This window comes from Martes martes (assembly GCF_963455335.1).
Source record: "Martes martes genome assembly, chromosome: 9".
In the NCBI taxonomy this organism is placed as follows: domain Eukaryota; kingdom Metazoa; phylum Chordata; class Mammalia; order Carnivora; family Mustelidae; genus Martes; species Martes martes.
Genome location: NC_137896.1, coordinates 121,222,622 through 121,242,115, shown reverse-complemented (window position 1 = coordinate 121,242,115; position 19,494 = coordinate 121,222,622). Strand labels below are relative to the sequence as shown.

At 37.3% G+C, this 19,494-nt stretch overlaps 1 protein-coding gene across 2 annotated transcripts in view; it reads right to left on the bottom strand.

Moving 5' to 3' along the window:
* Positions 1 to 201: 201 nt before the first annotated feature.
* ATAD2B (ATPase family AAA domain containing 2B) overlaps positions 202 to 19,494 on the bottom strand; it is a 152,135-nt gene continuing 132,842 nt past the window's right edge. For both annotated transcript variants that reach the window (XM_080814879.1, XM_080814880.1), the window contains exons 23-28: positions 17,268 to 17,390; positions 14,296 to 14,433; positions 10,002 to 10,685; positions 6,407 to 6,534; positions 5,954 to 6,082; positions 202 to 3,673 (exon numbers count right to left, since the gene is read on the bottom strand). In XM_080814879.1, coding sequence (XP_080671005.1) covers positions 3,632 to 3,673; positions 5,954 to 6,082; positions 6,407 to 6,534; positions 10,002 to 10,685; positions 14,296 to 14,433; positions 17,268 to 17,390 — 1,244 coding nt within the window. In that variant the 3' untranslated portion in view covers positions 202 to 3,631. The remainder of the gene's footprint in view (positions 3,674 to 5,953; positions 6,083 to 6,406; positions 6,535 to 10,001; positions 10,686 to 14,295; positions 14,434 to 17,267; positions 17,391 to 19,494) is intronic.

Genomic DNA, 19,494 nt, shown 5'->3' with positions numbered 1-19,494 from the left:
GTGGGTGCTTAACGAACATCAACATGCCGACCAGGGGAGTTAAGATGGCAGAGCAGTAGGGGGACCCTATGATTGCCTCGTCCCTCGAACACAGCTAGATAAATAAACATCATCATGCCTGAACCGCACAGCAGAAGAGTTCAGCTACAGCAGTGGTGCTGCATTTGCAGCCAACAGCAATCATCATCAGGCTAAAGGAAGACAGGTTTTTCTTGTCATCTTTATTCAAGTATTTCACAGCAGTTATATTACAAATTACAGTAAATGTTCAAAATTCCAGAATTCAAAAATTAAATAATTTACTTCAAACTAATGTAAAATGAAGTCAAATGCAAAACATCAATTTAACACAATTCTAAATTAAACTATAAACCCAAAACAGACCATAGTTGATGAAGTCTACTTAATCTACAAAGTAGACATACATGACTGAAACCAAAAAGGACTCCCAAAATCTAAATAACTGAATGTACAAAATACAAAAGATGCAGGTACAAGTCCAAATTCAAGCTTACAATGTGATTACAAATTATAATTATAATAACAATGGCATTCAGCTACGGGACCTGACACCAAAGATACCTACTGAATAGCACCATAGCTGAACCAACTTAATCAAAAAATGGGAAGATATTACCACCCCACTCCCTAAAAATAAAATCCAGTAAACCTACAAATACATTGGCATATGAGAAAAATCAAGTCATGAAAGGACATAAAACAAAACAAAACAAAATTAATCACAGGTGAGATTCAAGCTCAAAACACAATTAACTCCACAGCCATCAGTTTCAACCCTAGTGCGGTTCCATCTTCAAAAAGCTCCCATGGTCCCCACAGCTGAGCATTAACTATTGTTGGGCTGTGCTGTGATACATATTTTACTGATCTGAGAGCAAAGTTTTACACAGGAGCTATCATTTATAATGCTCACAATAGGAAATAAGAACAGAGGTCAATTTGTACATATTTTTGCCAATGCTATACAGCAAAAATTAAGAACTTACAGAAAGGTAAACAAAACTGAGTCCACTTGGATAATTTCACAAGCTGCTTTAAACTATAGAACCACCAGATATCTGTAAAGTAAGCACAACTGGTATGTGTTTTGTTTTTTTGTGTGTGGGGGCAGGGGAAGGGGAGTGGAGGAGTTGATACAATTTCAGCAAATTTTTCTCCCCTTGGCATTAGATTGGCTTTCTCTTTAAGACCTAAACTGTTCAAAGTGGCAGTTCCTATCATACTGAGGTTGCCTCCTATTTCTCCATCTATATAAAGGTTAAAATAAAAAAACTTGATCTTTTGGAAGCATTTTAATGCTGAACATAAATAAATTTCCCTTGTCAAACCCACTGATGGCTAAAATCTTAATTAACTGGTACAAATTTAGTAACCTACTAAGAACATGTGCATTTTTTTTCCTTTCACAAGTGCTGCTGTTACTTGAACAGAATGCTTCTGAATTAGAGTAACTGGAATAAATATTTAAAAAAAAATAGTGCAGCAAGAACCTGAGACTTGCAAAAAACCCTTTTAGCAGAAACTTGCTACAAAAAATCTGCTACATCTTATTTCATCAAATCTTTAAATTCTGTAACAATTTCCATCAAAATACAAAATGCTAATGTATTAGACAGTAAAATAGTCTGAACTGGTATGATGGTAATAAATACTAAAGAAAGCATGAAAATCCTCCCAATAATCAAATTAGAGGTTTCAAATAACCTCCCCTTTAAAATGGTTCATCGTTAATCGCACTTGCCCACCTTAAAAATACAGTGTGTCTACATGGGTAGCATCTTGAATTATGACTAACTGAATATTATGAAAACTTCATAGACTAGGTATAAAGAAAAAAAGTGGCATTTTAAAAAAATTAAGCTATAATTAGAAGGCGCAAAATGTCAATGCAAAGAAGCACTTAAGATTACTGCAGTAGCCTACGGCCAAAGTGTGTGCTCTGCGCTGGCGACAAACACACTACAAACAGCCAGGGACAAGGAGACAAGTACCTTAGCTTCAGCATGTAAACGGTGGCAAAGTGATTACAGGACTCTGTAAACACTATTGGTAACTAAAATACAAAAAGCTGAGGTAGCTCAGTATCTCTGCAGTAGTCCAAGACCATTTGCTCTAATTAAAACCCAAACTACATGTGTTGCATATATTGGAAAGACACACCTGCAGCTAACGGCTATAATGAATGAAGATATCAAGCCAACTTGTCAAAATTTCCTACTTTTTTTGTTTAAAAATCATCTGATAAAAAATGTCACTGCACTCCCTTTGCCTCTTTGCAACTGCCTAGACTGTGTCTCCAAATTTGTAGAAAGTTTTTGTAAAACTAGTAACCCATAATTAATTTTAGGTAAGTACAATTCACAGAAATCACTCAACAAGATTCAAAATGGGTTCCAATCAAAATGAACAATTGTGAAGGTAAGCTTATGGTAAGGGATTTAAACATTAATACTGTTATTCAAGAACCATACCAAAGCTCACCTGCAACTATGCATAAAGAAAATGAATTTTATGGAGCTTCTGACAAATTCCTCTTTTCTGTCCATTGGCAAGTCCTGGCTTTAAAACAAAACAGTTAACAATTTACTATACATGAAATCATTCTTCTCTGGGAACTCAAACACGAATAACTATTAAATTGCCACTGAGAGAGGAAAAGAACGTCGCCATCTATCTAATTTCTGGTCATCATTGTCAGCAATACTGTAAAGTTTGTAAGTTTTTTGGTGGACTGCGTATTATTTGTTGTTGTTGTTGTTTTATCATGTGTTTCTTAAACAGAAACAGACCATACAGGAAAACTTACCATTTTAATATATCATGTGGCTTAATGTCTTGATTTGAGTTTGGAAAACAAGATAAGCATTTTATACCAAAACACTGGTTGCCTCTTAATGACACAGAGTATCAAAACTTATTTTCAAGGTTGTGACCAAAAACACATTCTAATTCATTTGCTACAAACAAGCCCATTCCTTTGTTTAGCCTTATCTTTCTCAAATGAATTAAAAGGCACATTAAAGGCAGTTCTAAAGAGCCTAATCTAATTTCATCCAGTTTCTTCAGTTTCCCACCAGAATATACCATCGCCAACTCTAAAACAGGTTTCAGTCCATTACCCAGAGGAACAAATAAAAACAAATGTGCTAAAAGGAGTAGAAAGGAGAAAGAAAAACAAAACAAAACAAAAAAAGGAAACAAAACAGGTTGCCCACTGTTTAAACAATTCAACACAGTTAGAACTGCCCCATCCAGTTTCCTCCTGTTTGCTGGTCTGCTCCCTAAGAGAGAAGTCTCCAAAAGAGAGTGCACGAAAAGAGGAGCAGAAGTGAGAGCAGTTTCTGTAGCACCAAAATCTCCAATCTGTGGGGTTGTATTTTTTATTTGTGGAAAATACAACATGTTTCTGAAGTTCTGTTTGGTTCTTGTAGGCTGGTTGGTTTCAGGTACCTGAGACAATAGCACCAAATTCAACAGAGAGAAAGAATGAGTGAGAGAGCACTTTACACCAAGGCTCCGCACATAATTGGTGCAATTTGAAATTGAATGGCTCAGAAGACTGCTCTGTCAGGAGCAGATGGGAGAGGATAAACCACTCATCTTGAAAAGTTCATAGGAATGTCTCAAACATATGAACTGTTCTTTCCATCTCCTACAAGGGGAAAAAAAGTGCATGTTATCTAATATAGAAAAGACAAAATTATTATGGGAAAATTCACTTTAACTTTTTTTGAGAAAGAATTTTAGATACAGGTTAAGCTTTAAGTGTTTTCTGATTATAATACCATAGCTACCCTATAAGACTATCTGCCCTAGATGCTTCCAAATGCCTCCTATTTGATACTTAGACTAATGAAGATGATGCTAGTAACACTCAATGAGTACTTATTATGCCTGATATTGTACCAAGAAATTTATATATATAAATAATTTGTCAGCTAATAAACAACAAAATCAGAATTTAAGTATAGGTAGCCTCACTCCAGAGTCTGAGCCCATCCTTTACTCATGTTCTCTCAAAGCAAAATAAATGTATTCAGTATAGTAAAACTTGTACCAGAAGTAGTAGAAGGCACCTGTTCCCACTGCTATTCACTCTAATCAGAGCTGAAATCAAAAAGGGGGAGGGGGGCAGAAACAGTCACTGCCATCACCACAAGAAATGCCACTCACTGGTGATTCTGCTACAGATCCCCTCCCTCCCTAAAAAAGGACCCTAGATTACAGGGTTCCAAGTCCCCTACGGAAAAATGTTTCACTGCTGAAGAGTATTCAATCCATTCAAGCTAATCAAATGTCAATTCATGCAGATAAACAAGTTCAGGAATTTAAAAAAAAAAAAAAAAAGGTCAAGATCTCTACCCTACATATTTCATTCAGATGGCCAAGTGTCCAACACATCTAAGACATTTGGTTTTTCTTTTCCCCTTTAAACAGCTGAAATTATATTCTACATCTCTGTACAACAGGCTAGATTATCATCTGATCAAAAAGTTCTCATATTAGACCAATAAAAATGTTTCATCATATTGTTACTGAATAAGGAAAAAAGTCAGATTATAAAACAGAATACACAATCTGGTCCCAATTTTTAAGTAGGTATTCACATACTTATACATATGTTATACACATCTAGACATTTTTAAAGGATAGACGATATCCCATAAGATTAACACTGACTAGTTTCCTCTAGACGGTGGGATGTGGATGATGTGTTTTTATGTTCTCATTTGTGCTTTCTTATTATTTCTATATATTATATAATGACAGTGTAGATTCATAAAAATGTAACTCCTAAAAATGTGATTAGAAAATAACTTTTAAATGTTCTCTCCCTCTGATTCAAGTCCAATATTCCTTATTGAACATGAAAAATAATCATATCCTCTACCTATAAACCTTTAATATACTAGAAATGCTCCTTGAGAGCAGGGACTTTACAGCCCAAACATTTAGCACAGTATCTGGAACTACAGGCAATCAGTAAGTATTTAATAATCAGTCCACCACATAAACAAACTGGCAAATGAACAGGGAGTCTAACTCAGTCACTTAGCCATTTAGTGGGTCTACATTTGCCCAGATGACCTCAAAAAGCAGAAGTGTGGCTTAATGATGTAAATTATATAAACAGGTATAAACTGATATTTATCCCAGAGTTCTCTAGAAAGGGAACAGTTCAGGGCACCTGGGTGGCTCAGTCAGTTAAGCATCCAACTCTTGGTTTCAGCTCAGCTCACGATCTCAGGGTTGTGAGATCAAGCCCTTTGCTGGGCTCTGCACTCACCTCAGAGTCTGCCAGAGATTCTCCCCCTCTTCCTCTCTACCCATTCACACATTCACTCCCTCTCTCTCAAATAAATAAGATCTTTAAAAAAAAGAAAGGGAACGGTTCACATCTAAAGTGTCTAAGCAAAAGGACAACCACTCCTTCATGTGGCCATCTCATAAGAGTAGATCTGATGAGTAAGATGACTTTTAAGTTCTTTTCTAATCATTAATGGGGTGGCAAACAGCTCTCACTGCTCAGGCCACTCCCTTAATCAGCAGTGGTTGCCTAGGTAGCAGTGGTAAGGACTGTGAGGCCATCCCCACATTCAGTAGGCCAAAGTGATATGCTCAGTGATGTCACTAACAGGAAGGGACAAGAGAATTGTGACACGCTGTTCTAGGTATCTGCCAACCCAGAACCACGAAGTGCTGTTTTGATAAACAAAAAATCCCAGATTACTTCTGTCTTGAGACAAAATGATACAGAAAGGATTTACTCTTCAGACTGTAATTCTTAACAAATCTTCTAACCTTAAATCTTCAAAACATTCTTCAGCTACTTGGTGAAAGATATACACTAAAAAAAATGTTTTCCTCTTTTTTCCTTTGGGACAAGTAAAAGCACATATTTGTTTATTCTAAGGATGAACTGAGCACTTACCTCTATAAGTTGTGATTTGTCATAATCTTTACGATGACGATAGATGCATTGACTAAGAAGAGAATATAATCTCTCAAGTTGATCAACTGCAAGATTGTTGCTTTTATCTACCAATAAATCAAGCAATTTCTAAGAAAAATTAGAAGAAAAGAATAAAATGAAGTTTGGTTTCATTTTCACACTGAAACAGATGTATTCAAAAGGCTCGCGAATACACACCATAGGCTATGGTATAACAGTGACAATTTAGAAGATTCTAAGGCTTAGTTTATTCCCAAAACCATTCTCTAAACCCCTCAAAACACACATACTTCTTTTTTTACTAGAAGCCCTAAAGCACTTGTATTCCTAGGTAAAGCAAGAGATTATCAAAACTAGTTTTACTCAACTGCCTACAAACATAATAAATCTCTTTCCATTCATTTAAGACTGACTGGGAATAGCAAAGCTTACCTTCAATCTCTCATGATCAACTATAAGAGGCGGCACAGGCTCAGACGGCTCTTCTGGAACCAGTTCCAGGCTTGTTGTTTTTGCCTGATCTAAAATTAACTTACGGTATTTCTTTACTTTAGAAGCACCTACAATTTAAAAAAAAAAAAAAAAATGCACTGCAGCAAGTAAAAGTTAAGAAAAATCAAGCTTAAGCAACTATAAATTTTTCTACCCACCACAAAACTTTTTGGAATAAGGGTATATTCTGTAAATGATATTTTTTTTATAAAGATTTTATTTATTTACGAGAGAGAGAGAACACACAAAGCAGGCAGAGAGGCAGGCAGAGGCAGCAAGAGAAGCAGGCTCCCTGCCGAGCAAGGAGCCCGATGTGGGACTCGATCCCAGGACCCTGAGATCATGACCTGAGCTGAAGGCAGTGGCTTAACCAACTGAGCCACCCAGGCGTCCCTGTAAATGATAATTTTTTTAAAATAAGTAACCCAAATTGAAGAAAATTAAACCACAACTATGAAAGCCAAGTTATGTTAGAGTATCATCTAATAAACATATCCACTTAAAGGAAGAGAAAAGCAATCATCACCTCTAAGCACTAACCTGTAAATCATCTTTACTCTTTTTACGATAGCCATCATTTTAAAATTTAGAGCTTTCAGAATTGGAAGAGGGGAAGCAACCTAGAAAAGCAGACACTCACACCAAGTGAGGCTGACCTGTCTACAAGTCTATTTCTGTTGCAAGTTAAAAACAAAACAAAACAAAAAAAAACTTCAACACTAACTGAAATTTATTTTTTCTTTTACACTGTCCAGATTTTTTTTTTTTTTTTTTAATTTGACAGACAGAGATCACAAGCAGGAAGAGAGGCAGGCAGAGAGAGAGGAGGAAGCAGGCTCCCGGCTGAGCAGAGAGCCTGATATGGGGCTTGATCCCAGGACCCTGGGATCATGACCTGAGCCAAAGGCAGAGGCTTTAACCCAGTGAGCCACCCAGGCGCCCCCTGTCCAGATTTCTATTAGAAATTTATCTGGTTTCTAACTTTTTTTTTTTTTTTCATAAAAAAATAAGCCCATTTAAAAGTAATAGGTCTCTCCTACCTCAGAGTGAATTACACATAATCTAATTATTTTCCTCCTAACATCATACTGAGACCAGCTACACTGAAAAAAACAAACAAACAAACAAAAAAAAAACAAATTTGGAGGTGGCTGAGCATAATTTGACAGCACCAGGTACTCTGAGGGATAGAGAGGGTAGACACGCTATAAGCCTTGTGATCCCCTAGGTAGGCATACTCTAAGAAAAAGCCAAGGGGGAAGGAACGCAAAGACAAACTCAAACTGTTAGAACTTTGGTGTTTTTTTTTTAAGATTTATTTATTTGTCAGAGAGAGAACAGGCACACAAGCAGAGGGAGAAGCAGGCTCCCTGCTCAGCGGGGAGCCAGATATGGGACTAGATCACAGGGCCTTGAGATCATGACCTGAGCTGAAGGCAGACGCTTAACCAACTGAACCACCCAGGCATCCCTGTTTCAGAACCTTATAGAGGACCTGTCCCATTTCATAAACACTACGAAGAACCTTCCACTTCCCTCCTGTGTTAGTTCTCTTACTCCCATGCCTTTAAACATTTCCCTCCAATCAATGCTTGCTATACAGATAAACAGTAAAGAACCAAAATATTGCCTTGGGAAACATGTATCTCCATGTAGCAGAGATATTTTATATTCCAGACAGCTTCTAGAGTGAAAGTCTTTATTTACAGTTCAATTAACATATGCTAAGAGTTTTGTTAAGACCTTCCGTATCACATTACCAAGTTCATGGACATCCAGGAGACTGAAAACTTGCATTAGGTAACCCTGCCCTGGCAGAAGTGAAAATTTCAGGTAAAGCTTTTATACAACAAATATCTTTATAAAGTTTTTAGATAACCAATTGAACATAATATTACTTTACACCTTTTTTGCAAGCATACTAAATATCTAATAGTGAAAGAACATTAAAAAGGACTCCTCACCTCATACCCAAAGTGCTTCATCAGGAAGATCTCTCCCTTTCTCCCTACTCTGTTACTCAACCCTAGCTTTAAAACATGTTTTAAATTCTGTCTATATGATAAACACAAATAAATAAATAAATATCAGAATAAATACTGCCCTTAAAACTACCTTCTATTATTAAATATTAAAGAGAAAGAAAAATTCTCAACAGGTAGCATTTAAGAACACGGGCACCTGGGTGCCTCAGTTGGTTAAGTGTCTGCCTTCAGCTCAGGTCATAATCCCAGGGTTCTGGGATAGAGCCTTGGCATCTGGCTTGGAGCCTTGGAGCCTGCTTTTCCCTTTCCCATTCCCCTGCTTATGCACTCCCTCTGTCAAATAAATGAAATCTTTAAAAAAAAAAAAAAAGGCCAGTACACACACATCTTCTTTATCCATCAAGAGAATTCTAAGACTTTGAATAATTATCTTTCTACTTCCTACTTCTGCTAGAGGGCTCAAAAACTTGGAGCAAAGGGCGCCTGGGTGGTTCAGTTGGTTGGGTGCTGCTTTTGGCTCAGGTTGTGATCCTGGAATCCTGGGATTGAGTCCCACACATCGGGATCCCTGCTCGGCAGGGAGTCTGCTTCTCCCTCTGCCTCCCCTTTCTCATGCTCTCTCTCAATCTCTCTCAAATAAATAAATTAAAAAAAAAAAAGTTGGAGCAAAAAACTATTCCCACATAGCCCTGATCCCAAGCTAAAGCTAGATTGTAATTTACCCCATCCCACTATGGGCTAAAGAATGATAAACAAAGCAGGGCTAGAAATTCCCAGGCCCGCTGTTCTGCTGCTGCTTAAAGGAATCACATAGCCATAGGAAGGCGGGAGCTAGCAGGGTGCTCTGAGTCTGCAAGAACAAGGCAGATCTGACAGCACAGGTTCTACTGCTTCCTATACCACCGGCTTTACAAAACAATGGAGCCTCTTAGACTCAGCATCCCTTAGATTCAACTAACAGTGAATGCCTGGAATGAATACAGCTCGGTATGTGCCAGGCACAAAAAGAGGCGATTAATATACATGACTTATTTAATCCCTACAGTGACACCACTCTGAAGTTTAATTTAGAAGATGAAAAAAAAGATTGGAGAGCCTAAGTTACCAGCTCAAAGCCACATGAAAATAACAAACAGGAGTGGTAATTTGAGTATACATGAGCATAGGATACCATACAGTATCTAGTATCCAACTCTTCTCAGCCAAGCCTACCCCACCCCAATCATTCTTATTAGAATTCCATCTTCTTAACACCTGTGGGCTTACTCAGCCTTTATCCATAAATCCATTCGGAGAGGGATAATCAGGTGGGAGGCAAGAGTAAGCAGCCAGGAAATCGATGCATTCTAGACCATAACACACTGAAATTCCCACCAAAATTTACTAGGCATGAATATGCACACTTTCCTAGGGAAAAAGATGAAAGTTTAACAGACTCTCAGAGGGGTATAACTGCTTATCAACTAGTGCTACTGGGGACCAAACAAAATACGCCATTAGTTAACTCTGGAATTTAAAACTTCAATTTTTTAAAAAAATATTCGCTCTACCTTCTTTATCCAGTTCTGCATCTTTAACCTCCACTTCAGGGCTGGGTTCTAACTTCTCATTACTGCTACATTCCAGGGCGTCTAGTTTCTCAGGATCATCTCCATGATGTTCATTCGAAGTTTCTGGTTTTTCTTTTGACTGGTCCTCTGGGACAATCTTTTGTTCAGAACTACATTTGTCACCACTACCACAGAAAGAGACTACTTCAGCTTTGCCATTCTGACACTCCAGAACTGGTATTCCTTCAAAACTGTCAGTGGAGGCCTCACCATTTAGACAGCTTCCTTTAAGGAAAGGCTCTTTCCTAGATGTCTGTTCTGGATTTAGAGAACCGCTGCTGTTGACGAGCAGAGACTCATTGGAACTTTCCTCTTCAGTAGATGCAAAGTTCTCCTTCGTGCCTGCTCCATTGTTAAGCCTCTGCCCCTGGTCCATGTCCATGATGTCACATGATGATTCATCATTGGTCATAGAGAGGTCTCCGGTCTCTTCGCCATTTTCTTCATGGCAGTCAGTGCTTACCTCAAACTCTCCATTCTCTAGCAACTTCCTGTCCTCTGTATGGTTCTCGTAGTCTGCAAATTTAGTGTCCTCTTCATCTTTTTTTAAATTATTGACTTTCCTTTTCTTAATAATTCCTTTACCCCACTGTGATCGCCGCCTTGATTTTCTTCGAACTCGAACTATTTTAGAGAGAAGGAAAACAGGTATATAGAACTTGGAGTGCAACACTTGTTTTACAAATGTTCACTATATTAAGGCCCAAAAGAAAGCAAACCCATACTGGTTTAACACACAAGAACTACTTAGTTCTTTTTTTTCTCTTTTTTAAAGATTTTATTTATTTATTTGACAGAGAGAGAGATCACAAGTAGGCAGAAAGGCAGGCAGAGAGAGAGGGGGAAGCAGGCTCCCCACTGAGCAGAGAGCCCGATATGGGGCTCGACCCCAGGACCCTGAGACCACGACCTGAGCTGAAGGTAGAGGCTTAATCCACTGAGCCACCCAGGCGTCCCACTATTTAGCTCTTGAAATCCAAGCTGACTAATACTCACAACCTACAAGGAGAATGAATATGAAGTCAGTGCTGAACTCTGAAGGATGAAAAAAAATTTTTTAATTGAGTGTAAGTTTACCCAGCTTTAATTTTTTTCTATTACCCTAGATTCTACTTTACAGCTATTCCTAATTCCTAACAGCCAGGGTCCAAGCATATAATATGTAGGGAATGACAAACTACATTATCAGGCTACCTAGAAAATTGAGGGCCACAGCCCCAGATTTCCACCAAGAAAATGAGTGCTTGGACAGCAAAATCACCCCAAAGCTCCTAAACCATGGAGGAAAATGAACACATGATCCACTGTATCAAGACAGAACCGTTACAGGTGTCCCACAAATAACTATCTACTGCCTCTCCTTTCAGAGAAGGAATCACCCACAGAAAGTATAGTAGTAGACAGAAACCCTACAAAGTTTATAGACAATTTGGTTAGATAACTGTTAGCCTCCTGTGCTATAAATGGTTCACCAAGCAAGATAAACTGGTTACACACAGCTGTTATTCGAAAATATGTAAAAAGTGGGGTGCCTGGGTGTCTCAGTCAGTTAAGTGTCCAACTCTTGATTTTGGCTCAGGTTATATCTCAGGGTCCTGAGATCGAGCCCCATGTTGGGCTCTATGCTCAACATGGAGTCTGCCTGTGCCTTTCCCTCTGCTCTTCCCTCTGCTCTCCCTCAAATAAACAAACAAAATATTTAAAAGAAAAGAAAATATGGAAAAAAGTTAAGCCCTCTGCTATCAAGGCAGCAGCAACAACCACTGAAAATGTCAGTGATGCAAAAAGGAAGACCTACAGAAGTTTAAAGACTATATTCATCTCAGACATTGGGGAGGGTATGTGCTATGGCGAGTGCTGTGAATTGTGTAAGACTGATGAATCATACACCTGTACCTCTGAAACAAATAATACATTATATATAATTTTAAAAATTAAAAAAAAAAAAAGAAGACTACATTTATCTCCAGATGCCGGAAACCGTCATGAGCTTTATGAGTACTTCCAGTAACAATGGGCCCAGGAACCTTTAATTCCCCATATATGTGTTTACAAATTTTTCATCCTTTCAACTTCAATCCTTACTGAGTCTCTGTAAAGACATCCAGGTATTCACAGGAAATTGACAAATATTGTTATAAATATTACTTTTTTTCTTATCTAAGAATAAATCTACGAAAGATTTCTGAAATCATTTCCCAAATTCAAGTTATTTTGTCACTTGGTTCAAAATATATTTTGCCTTCAAAACCAAATCATTAGAATCATCTCTCCATTCGTATTTCCCCTACTAATTTCTATTTTCATAATTTATACTTGCAGGGTAACTGGAGAAGAAATCTGTTACTAGTTTACCGTTAAAAGCTGTATATAAAAAGCTAAAGTGATGGGCATTTGTAAGAATTCCATTAACTATATGAAAAACTAATCCAGTCCACATTAAAAGTGAAAAAAAATTCAGCCTGCTCTTTCTCTAAAAGGTGGAGCTGTTAGGTTTTTACTGACAATCACTCCAAACACTGTGACCTCACTTATTCTCCAGCAACACAACCAAATCATAAACAGTTCCCCTATCTTTCCTCACTAAGCCATCTAACTCTACAGCAAGAAGCAGCTAAACTCTATTCAATCAAGAGCTAGCTCAATGACTTGATCTGCGGGCACTAAGTAAAGGCTTAGAAGGCCTACCGACGCAAGTTTATTCCTAACCCTTTCATCCCAGCTAAGAACAAAGAAAATGTTCTCATTTGGGAGAAGGTCAAATTAGAGATATTTTTCTCTTCCTCATATAATTATTTCTAATGATAGGTATGATTTTGGTAAAGTAAGAGAAATTAATCATACAAGCTCCACAAGAATGGGGATTTCGGTGTTAAGCACTGCTGTATCTCTACAGCACCTGACATGTGGTAGCAGTATCCATTTATGGAACTAATCTTTCAGGTACTACTTCCTTTTACAGGAGCACGTTGTCTGAAAAACCAATATGGGGACACAATAGTTAGAGTCAATTTTTAAAGCCTCTCTGAGCTTATTTCCAAAACTAAAACCTTAGGAAAGCAACTCTATCTTAAGGATATTTAGATTTATAACTCAAGTAAATTAATGTGAAACAGGCAAATGATGAGTCACATATGCCATCTACTGGTAAGAGAAAACTAAACTCACATTTGTAGATTAAAATAACATTTAAATGTTTAAGGGAACTTAAACTGCTTAAAGCTAATTTTCAATGGGTTTTAGTAAATATTTGTATCAGGTGCAGAGAATATACAGGATTTCAAGGTTTAAAATTAGAGTGCTACATTACATAATCCAGGTCATGATCACGATCCAAGATACAACTACACCAAATAGCTTTAATCAATTTCATGGAACCAAATGTACCACTAAGTCCTTCAAATTTTCTCACATATGAATGCCAAATACCACAGAGAAAAGAGCTTAAAAAAAAAAAAAAAAGAATCTGATTCATTCACTCAAATCCAATGCCATTGGTGAAAGAACATATTACGGCCAGCTTTACTGAGAGTTTCAACAGTAAGACCACCTTTATACCAGAAAAGCATAGATCTTCCAAGGGTGGCTAACTTCAGCAAACATATGGACTATATTAGGAAAGTGCTGCGTTCGTTAACATTTGTCTTTCAGAAATCTTATAAATCAGCATGAATGACCACAAGTGACAAAAACCTAGAACAATGAATTTTCCCTTTCTAAATACATCTCACTTAAACAAAACTAAATTAAAAAGGCTGTACAAATTAATTAATCAATTAATTAATTTTTTAAAAGGCTGTACAGAGGAGCATCTGTGTAGCTCAGTTGTTAAGCATCTACCTTCGGCTCAGGTCATGATCCCAGGGTCCTGGGATTGAGTCCCACATCAGGCTCCCTGCTCAGCGGGAAGTCTGCTTCTCCCTGTCCCACTCCCTCTGCTTGTGTTCCCTCTCTGTCTCTCTCTGTCAAATAAATAAATAAAACCTTAAAAAAAAAAAAAAGAAAAGGAAAGGAAAGAAAAGAAAAAGAAATATCTCCTGAAACAGGCCCTCTTTCCCTACAGTTAGAGAAGTATACTTCTATCCCACCGCACAAGTTCTTCACCTCTGGACAGAGAAAAGATGAGAAGACCTGTGAGAACACAGCAGCACCTAGTCTGTGTCCCCAACTCCTAACAAATCTGCATCCTTCTCAGCTCTTCCCACTACTGGATAACATGGTCTCAAACACTCACATGCACATTTATTTGCAGAGTTGTGCCAGACATCCAATGGATTTCTTTGTTTGTGCCGAAATGCCTCTTCAACTCTAGTTTCAGTCTTCCGAGCTCCAGTGCCATGAGGATTTATTTGTTCTGCTGTTACTGATAAGCCTGCAGGCAAAAGATAAGCAACACCTATTTAAATATTCCCAGCTACATAAACCAACATGGTTTTAAAAAAAGTCTGAAATAAAGAACTAAGTTTTAGTCATTAATTACACCTGGACAGTTTGTAATTCAGATGAAAACAGTATCTTTTGTTTAAAAATGAGAAAGAAACTAGATATAAAATCAAAAAGAAATAACCCAGCAGGCCATGCGGAACACTTAATCCCCAAAGGAACCCTATGTTTACTCGGCTTAATTTGCAAAGCCACACAGTCTTATGACTGTAAGACAATGATAATATTTTGTCTAAGTTACTATTTCTGCCATCTTAGAATGTATAAGTGTTTGTTGGGTCATTAAACCCCATTCACTTGAACTGTTTTCATCTGGTATTAGATGCCTGTCAAACCACACCACAGTAAGTTTGGTTTTCCTACACTGATCTTCCTAAGAGTAACCACTCCATCTCAATTTCCTTCACTAGACTTGTTTCTTCTGTGTGGTCATTAAATATTGATCTTTCTCAGGGTTGTCTCTGGAATCCCTTTTCTTCTCACTCTGATCTATACCTTCTACCAAAAAGTATCATTCATGCCTTCGGCTTCTATCATCATTACATAATAATTCCTAAATCTACATGTTTAGCCAAAGCATCTCTTGAGCTTCTGATCCCTATATCCAACTGCCTATTTGGTATCTCCAATTGGGTATCATAAAGATGGGTCAAATTAAAGCTAACTAGTTTATCTTTCCCCAACAAAAACCTGTTCATCCCTATCTCTATAGAGATATTCCCTACCTCTACTGATAGTATTAGCATCTACTAAGTATTAAATCAGTCATATGAGTAGCCAATTTTGACTCTTCCTTCCCTTCACAATGGCCTCCTCCCCTGCCCCAATTTACATTGATCCTATACCATTCTCACTTCATAGTAATTAAAACTCTGCACAATTCCAACAGCTTTTTTCCCCCAAAAGCTTTAATGAGGTACAACTTACGTAACAAAAAAAAAAAAAATCACTCATTTTAAGCATACAATTAAATGATTTTTAGTAAAGTTACAGAGCTGTGCAATCACCACAGCAACCCAATTTTAGGTAACTACCCCAGGCCATCACGAATCTACGTTTTGTCTCCACAGATTTGTCTTTTGTGAATGTTTCATACAAATGGAATCACAAAACAGGTGGTCTTTGTGACTGAATTCTTACACTTCAGGTAATGATCCTGAGGTTCATCTATGTTGTACCATGTATAAATAATTTGTTCCTTTTTATGGCTGAGCAGTATGCCATTTTATGATATACCATTTTGCTTACCCATTCACCAGTTGATGGACATCTGCACTGTTTCCAGTTTTTAGCTGCTGTGAATAGTCTTTATAAGTGCATATGTTTTCACTTCTCTTGGGCTGTTTCCAGGAGTAGAATCATGGGTCGTATAGTAAATGTTATACTTAATTTTTTAGAAACTGCCAAACTGTTTTCCAAACTGGCTCCACCAGTTTTTTGACTAGTCTCTCATCCTCCTAACCTGACATATTGAGACCTTGCTGTTTCCCGCTGCCAAAGTAATTTACCAATTCATTTCACAGTTTGAAATATTTCAGTGACTCATACTGACTATGGCAATGGTTCTCAAACTTTAGTGTACAAAAAAAACACTGAATAGTTCGTTAAAGTACAGATTTCTCAGTCTTACTACTCTCCGAGAATCTAATTCTCCGAGAATCTAATTCGCTAAGTCTAATAAGCTGATGTGGGTATTAGGCACACACACACTTTGAAAAACACTGACCTGAAAAACACTGAGCTTAAGCTCCTCAGCACTGGCATCGATTCATTCAAATATTTATAGGACAGTTCTAGGGTCTGCAGTAGAGCTACGAATAAGCCATTCATAATACTTATATTCCAAATAAGGAAGAGAGACCAAAAAAAAAGACAAAATGCCATGTGCTATGGTGACCAGGGCCTATATTAGATTAGGTGACCAGGAAAGGCCTAACAAAGAAGGAAAAAAGCTTCTTAATTTCAGTGTCCTGGACTCTGCTCACCTTTATTTCCCACCATTCCATAAAGCTTCATCAATACCAGTTTGTAGTTCTTCAAATATGCCATGTTATTTCATATCTCTATGCCTTTACACATGCTATTATCTGCTGTGCTTACAAATACCTCCTCCTCCTCTGTCACTGCCTCCCTTCTTCCGCTCCACTAGAAACAACACTCCTTTATTCATTCCCCAAACTCTAGACAAAATGCTGGGATCCCTAAAAAGAGGTCTCTCCTCTGTGCTATAAACATGTTTGACCAACTCATACATCTCAACTGTACTTGATTTGTTTTATAATTCTCTCTGCCTCCTACTAAGTGAGTTCCCCAAGGACAAGCTTATACACTGAATGAACAAACCGTATTTGCTAATTCTGTTAATTTTATATTAATAAAACTACACATAAATGCCAACAGAGAAAACAAAAACTGTATTCCTAAAAACTTTTAAAAAGTAAACCCTCTACAGATATGAAAGCCTATAAATCCTTTAAGAGTAAGAACCAATAATTAACAGATCTACTCCTCCAAAAAAAAATTTCACTGAAAAGAACTTTCTATAATTTGTACTGCTGTACTTCACAGAAAGTAAAACTGTCACAGAAAGTAAAATTTTAAAATACCTTTGAGAATTTGCATGGCACATTAGTATCAGGAATATATAAAGTCTATGCCTCAAAGGAGATTATTTTCATAATGCCAGCAACCCTAAAGAAACATCATTTGGTAATACTCAGTGATTTCTTGGTCTTCAGGAGCAAGCTCATTTCCATAACTCACCTCTTTTTATTCTTGCTTCCTTAATTTCTTCACAGAGTTTATTAAATTCTGGATCCAATTCCGCTGCAATGATGGCATGTGCAGTGTCCTTCAGGGTACAAGCCCTGTGCCTAATTATTTTATCTGTTAAAAAAGTTGGTATTCTTTATAGATAAATGAAATATAGATATAGATATAGATATAGATATAGATATAGATATAGATATATGAATATATAGATAAATGAAATAACATAAACAAAGGGCATCTTAAAAAGAGAAAGTAAAGAATACAAACATTTAAATAAAACTGTAAAAAGCATTTCCAGATGAGAAACAAGCTCATTTAAATGATGAGTAAAATATAAATATAATACACAACTTAGTCACCTTGATAATTCTCTGAAAACTGTATTTTTTAGAACTTCAAAGTACAGGTGACCCTTGCACAACACAGGGGGTCAGAGGTGCCAAATCCCCACATAGTCAAAAACCCATAACTTCTGACTCCCCCCAAAATTTACTAATAATAGCCTAATGCTGACCAGAAGTCTTACAGGTAACATAAATAATCTATTAACACATATTTTGTATATTAAATGTATCATATACTATATTCTTACAATACAGCTAGAGAAATGAAAATGTTAAGAAAATCATAAGAGAAAATATATTTGTAGTACTGTACTGAATTTACCAGAAAAAAAAAAAGATCCATGTGTAAGTGGACCTATGTAATTCAAACCTGTGTTGTTCAGGGTCAATTGTACAAGGCCTATTTAACAATTCATTATCTCAAAGATAAAAAGCTTTATTTTATATTTTTAAAAAACAAAAATGTATGATTTTCAATAAAAAATGTTAAGAGTTTCAGAGGACATTCGCCATATGCCCAGCACCAGAGTTGCCACAGATAAATACTGAGCATCAGAGAATCTTACATACTTTTCTCCATAAGTGAAAACTGGTCAAAACTGTGAAGAAGATAATATACCCTAAGTAACAGTGACCTATTAAAAAACCATAACAGAGGGCGCCTGGGTGGCTCAGTGGGTTAAGCCTCTGCCTTCAGCTCAGGTCATGATCTCAGGGTCCTGGGATCGAGTCCCACATCCGGCTCTCTGCTCACCAGGGAGCCTGCTTCCTCCTCTCTCTCTTTCTGCCTGCCTCTGCCTACTTGCGATCTCTCTCTCTCTGTGTCAAATAAATAAATAAAATCTTAAAAAAAAAAAAACCATAACAGAAACAAAAAAATACAGCAAGACACTCTAAGCTGAAGACTGCAAGACAGTATAAAAATCACAGGTAAATCAAGGAGGGAAATACACACAACCATCTACCTGGCTAGGTAAACTACTGATGACACTTGCACTGAGTCTCTGGTTTACAGTAATCCAGAAGCCCCCATTCATGAACAGTACAACATAAAAAGGACTTCTGAGAGCTATGCAGCTCTGAAATACGAAAAGGAAAGGGGTGCCTGGGTGGCTCAATCGGGTAAGCATCCAACTCTCAATTTCATCCCCGTGTCAGGCTCACACTCAGCCAGGAGTCTGCTTGTCCCTCTCCCTCTGCTCTCCCCCCACCGACTCCTCTAAAATAAATAAATAAATAAAATCTTTTTTTAAAATAAAAATCAAGTAAATATATCAAGGTCACTTATTTTATAAAGTGTCAAGAACTAAAACCCCGAGTCTCAAAATAACATCTGCTTTTCAACCCTGTAAAGGCAAAAAGTATAGATGGACATTTTATTTATAACTGCTCTTATTGAGAAAGCCATAACAGTTCATAGTGGAAATCTTACAAAAATCTTACAAAATCTTACACTCAAAAGGCAACAACTGGTATACTTCCTTCCAACACATTTCTCTAAACATTCATTCAATAAATAATGGCAACTGTACCAGGACCTGAGCCAGGTAATAGCTACATGGAAATGAACAAGAAAGGTCCCCACTTTGAATTTTCATATTAGTATAGGACAGAGATGTTAATCAAATAATCTCTCATACACACATATAAACATTTCCCTTCACCCTTCCCACATCCCCCAAAACCTTGAGTAATGGCTATGATGAAAACCCACATGGTATTTGGAGTGGGGGTAAATTTGAATTGGACAAGGAAAGGCCTCTCTGAAGAAGTGGAATTTAAACTGAGACTGAAAGCACGCACTTGGAAGCCACCTGAAGAGTAGGGGGGAAATCACCGCAGGTTCAGAAAATACCATGGGAGAAAGTTCTGGA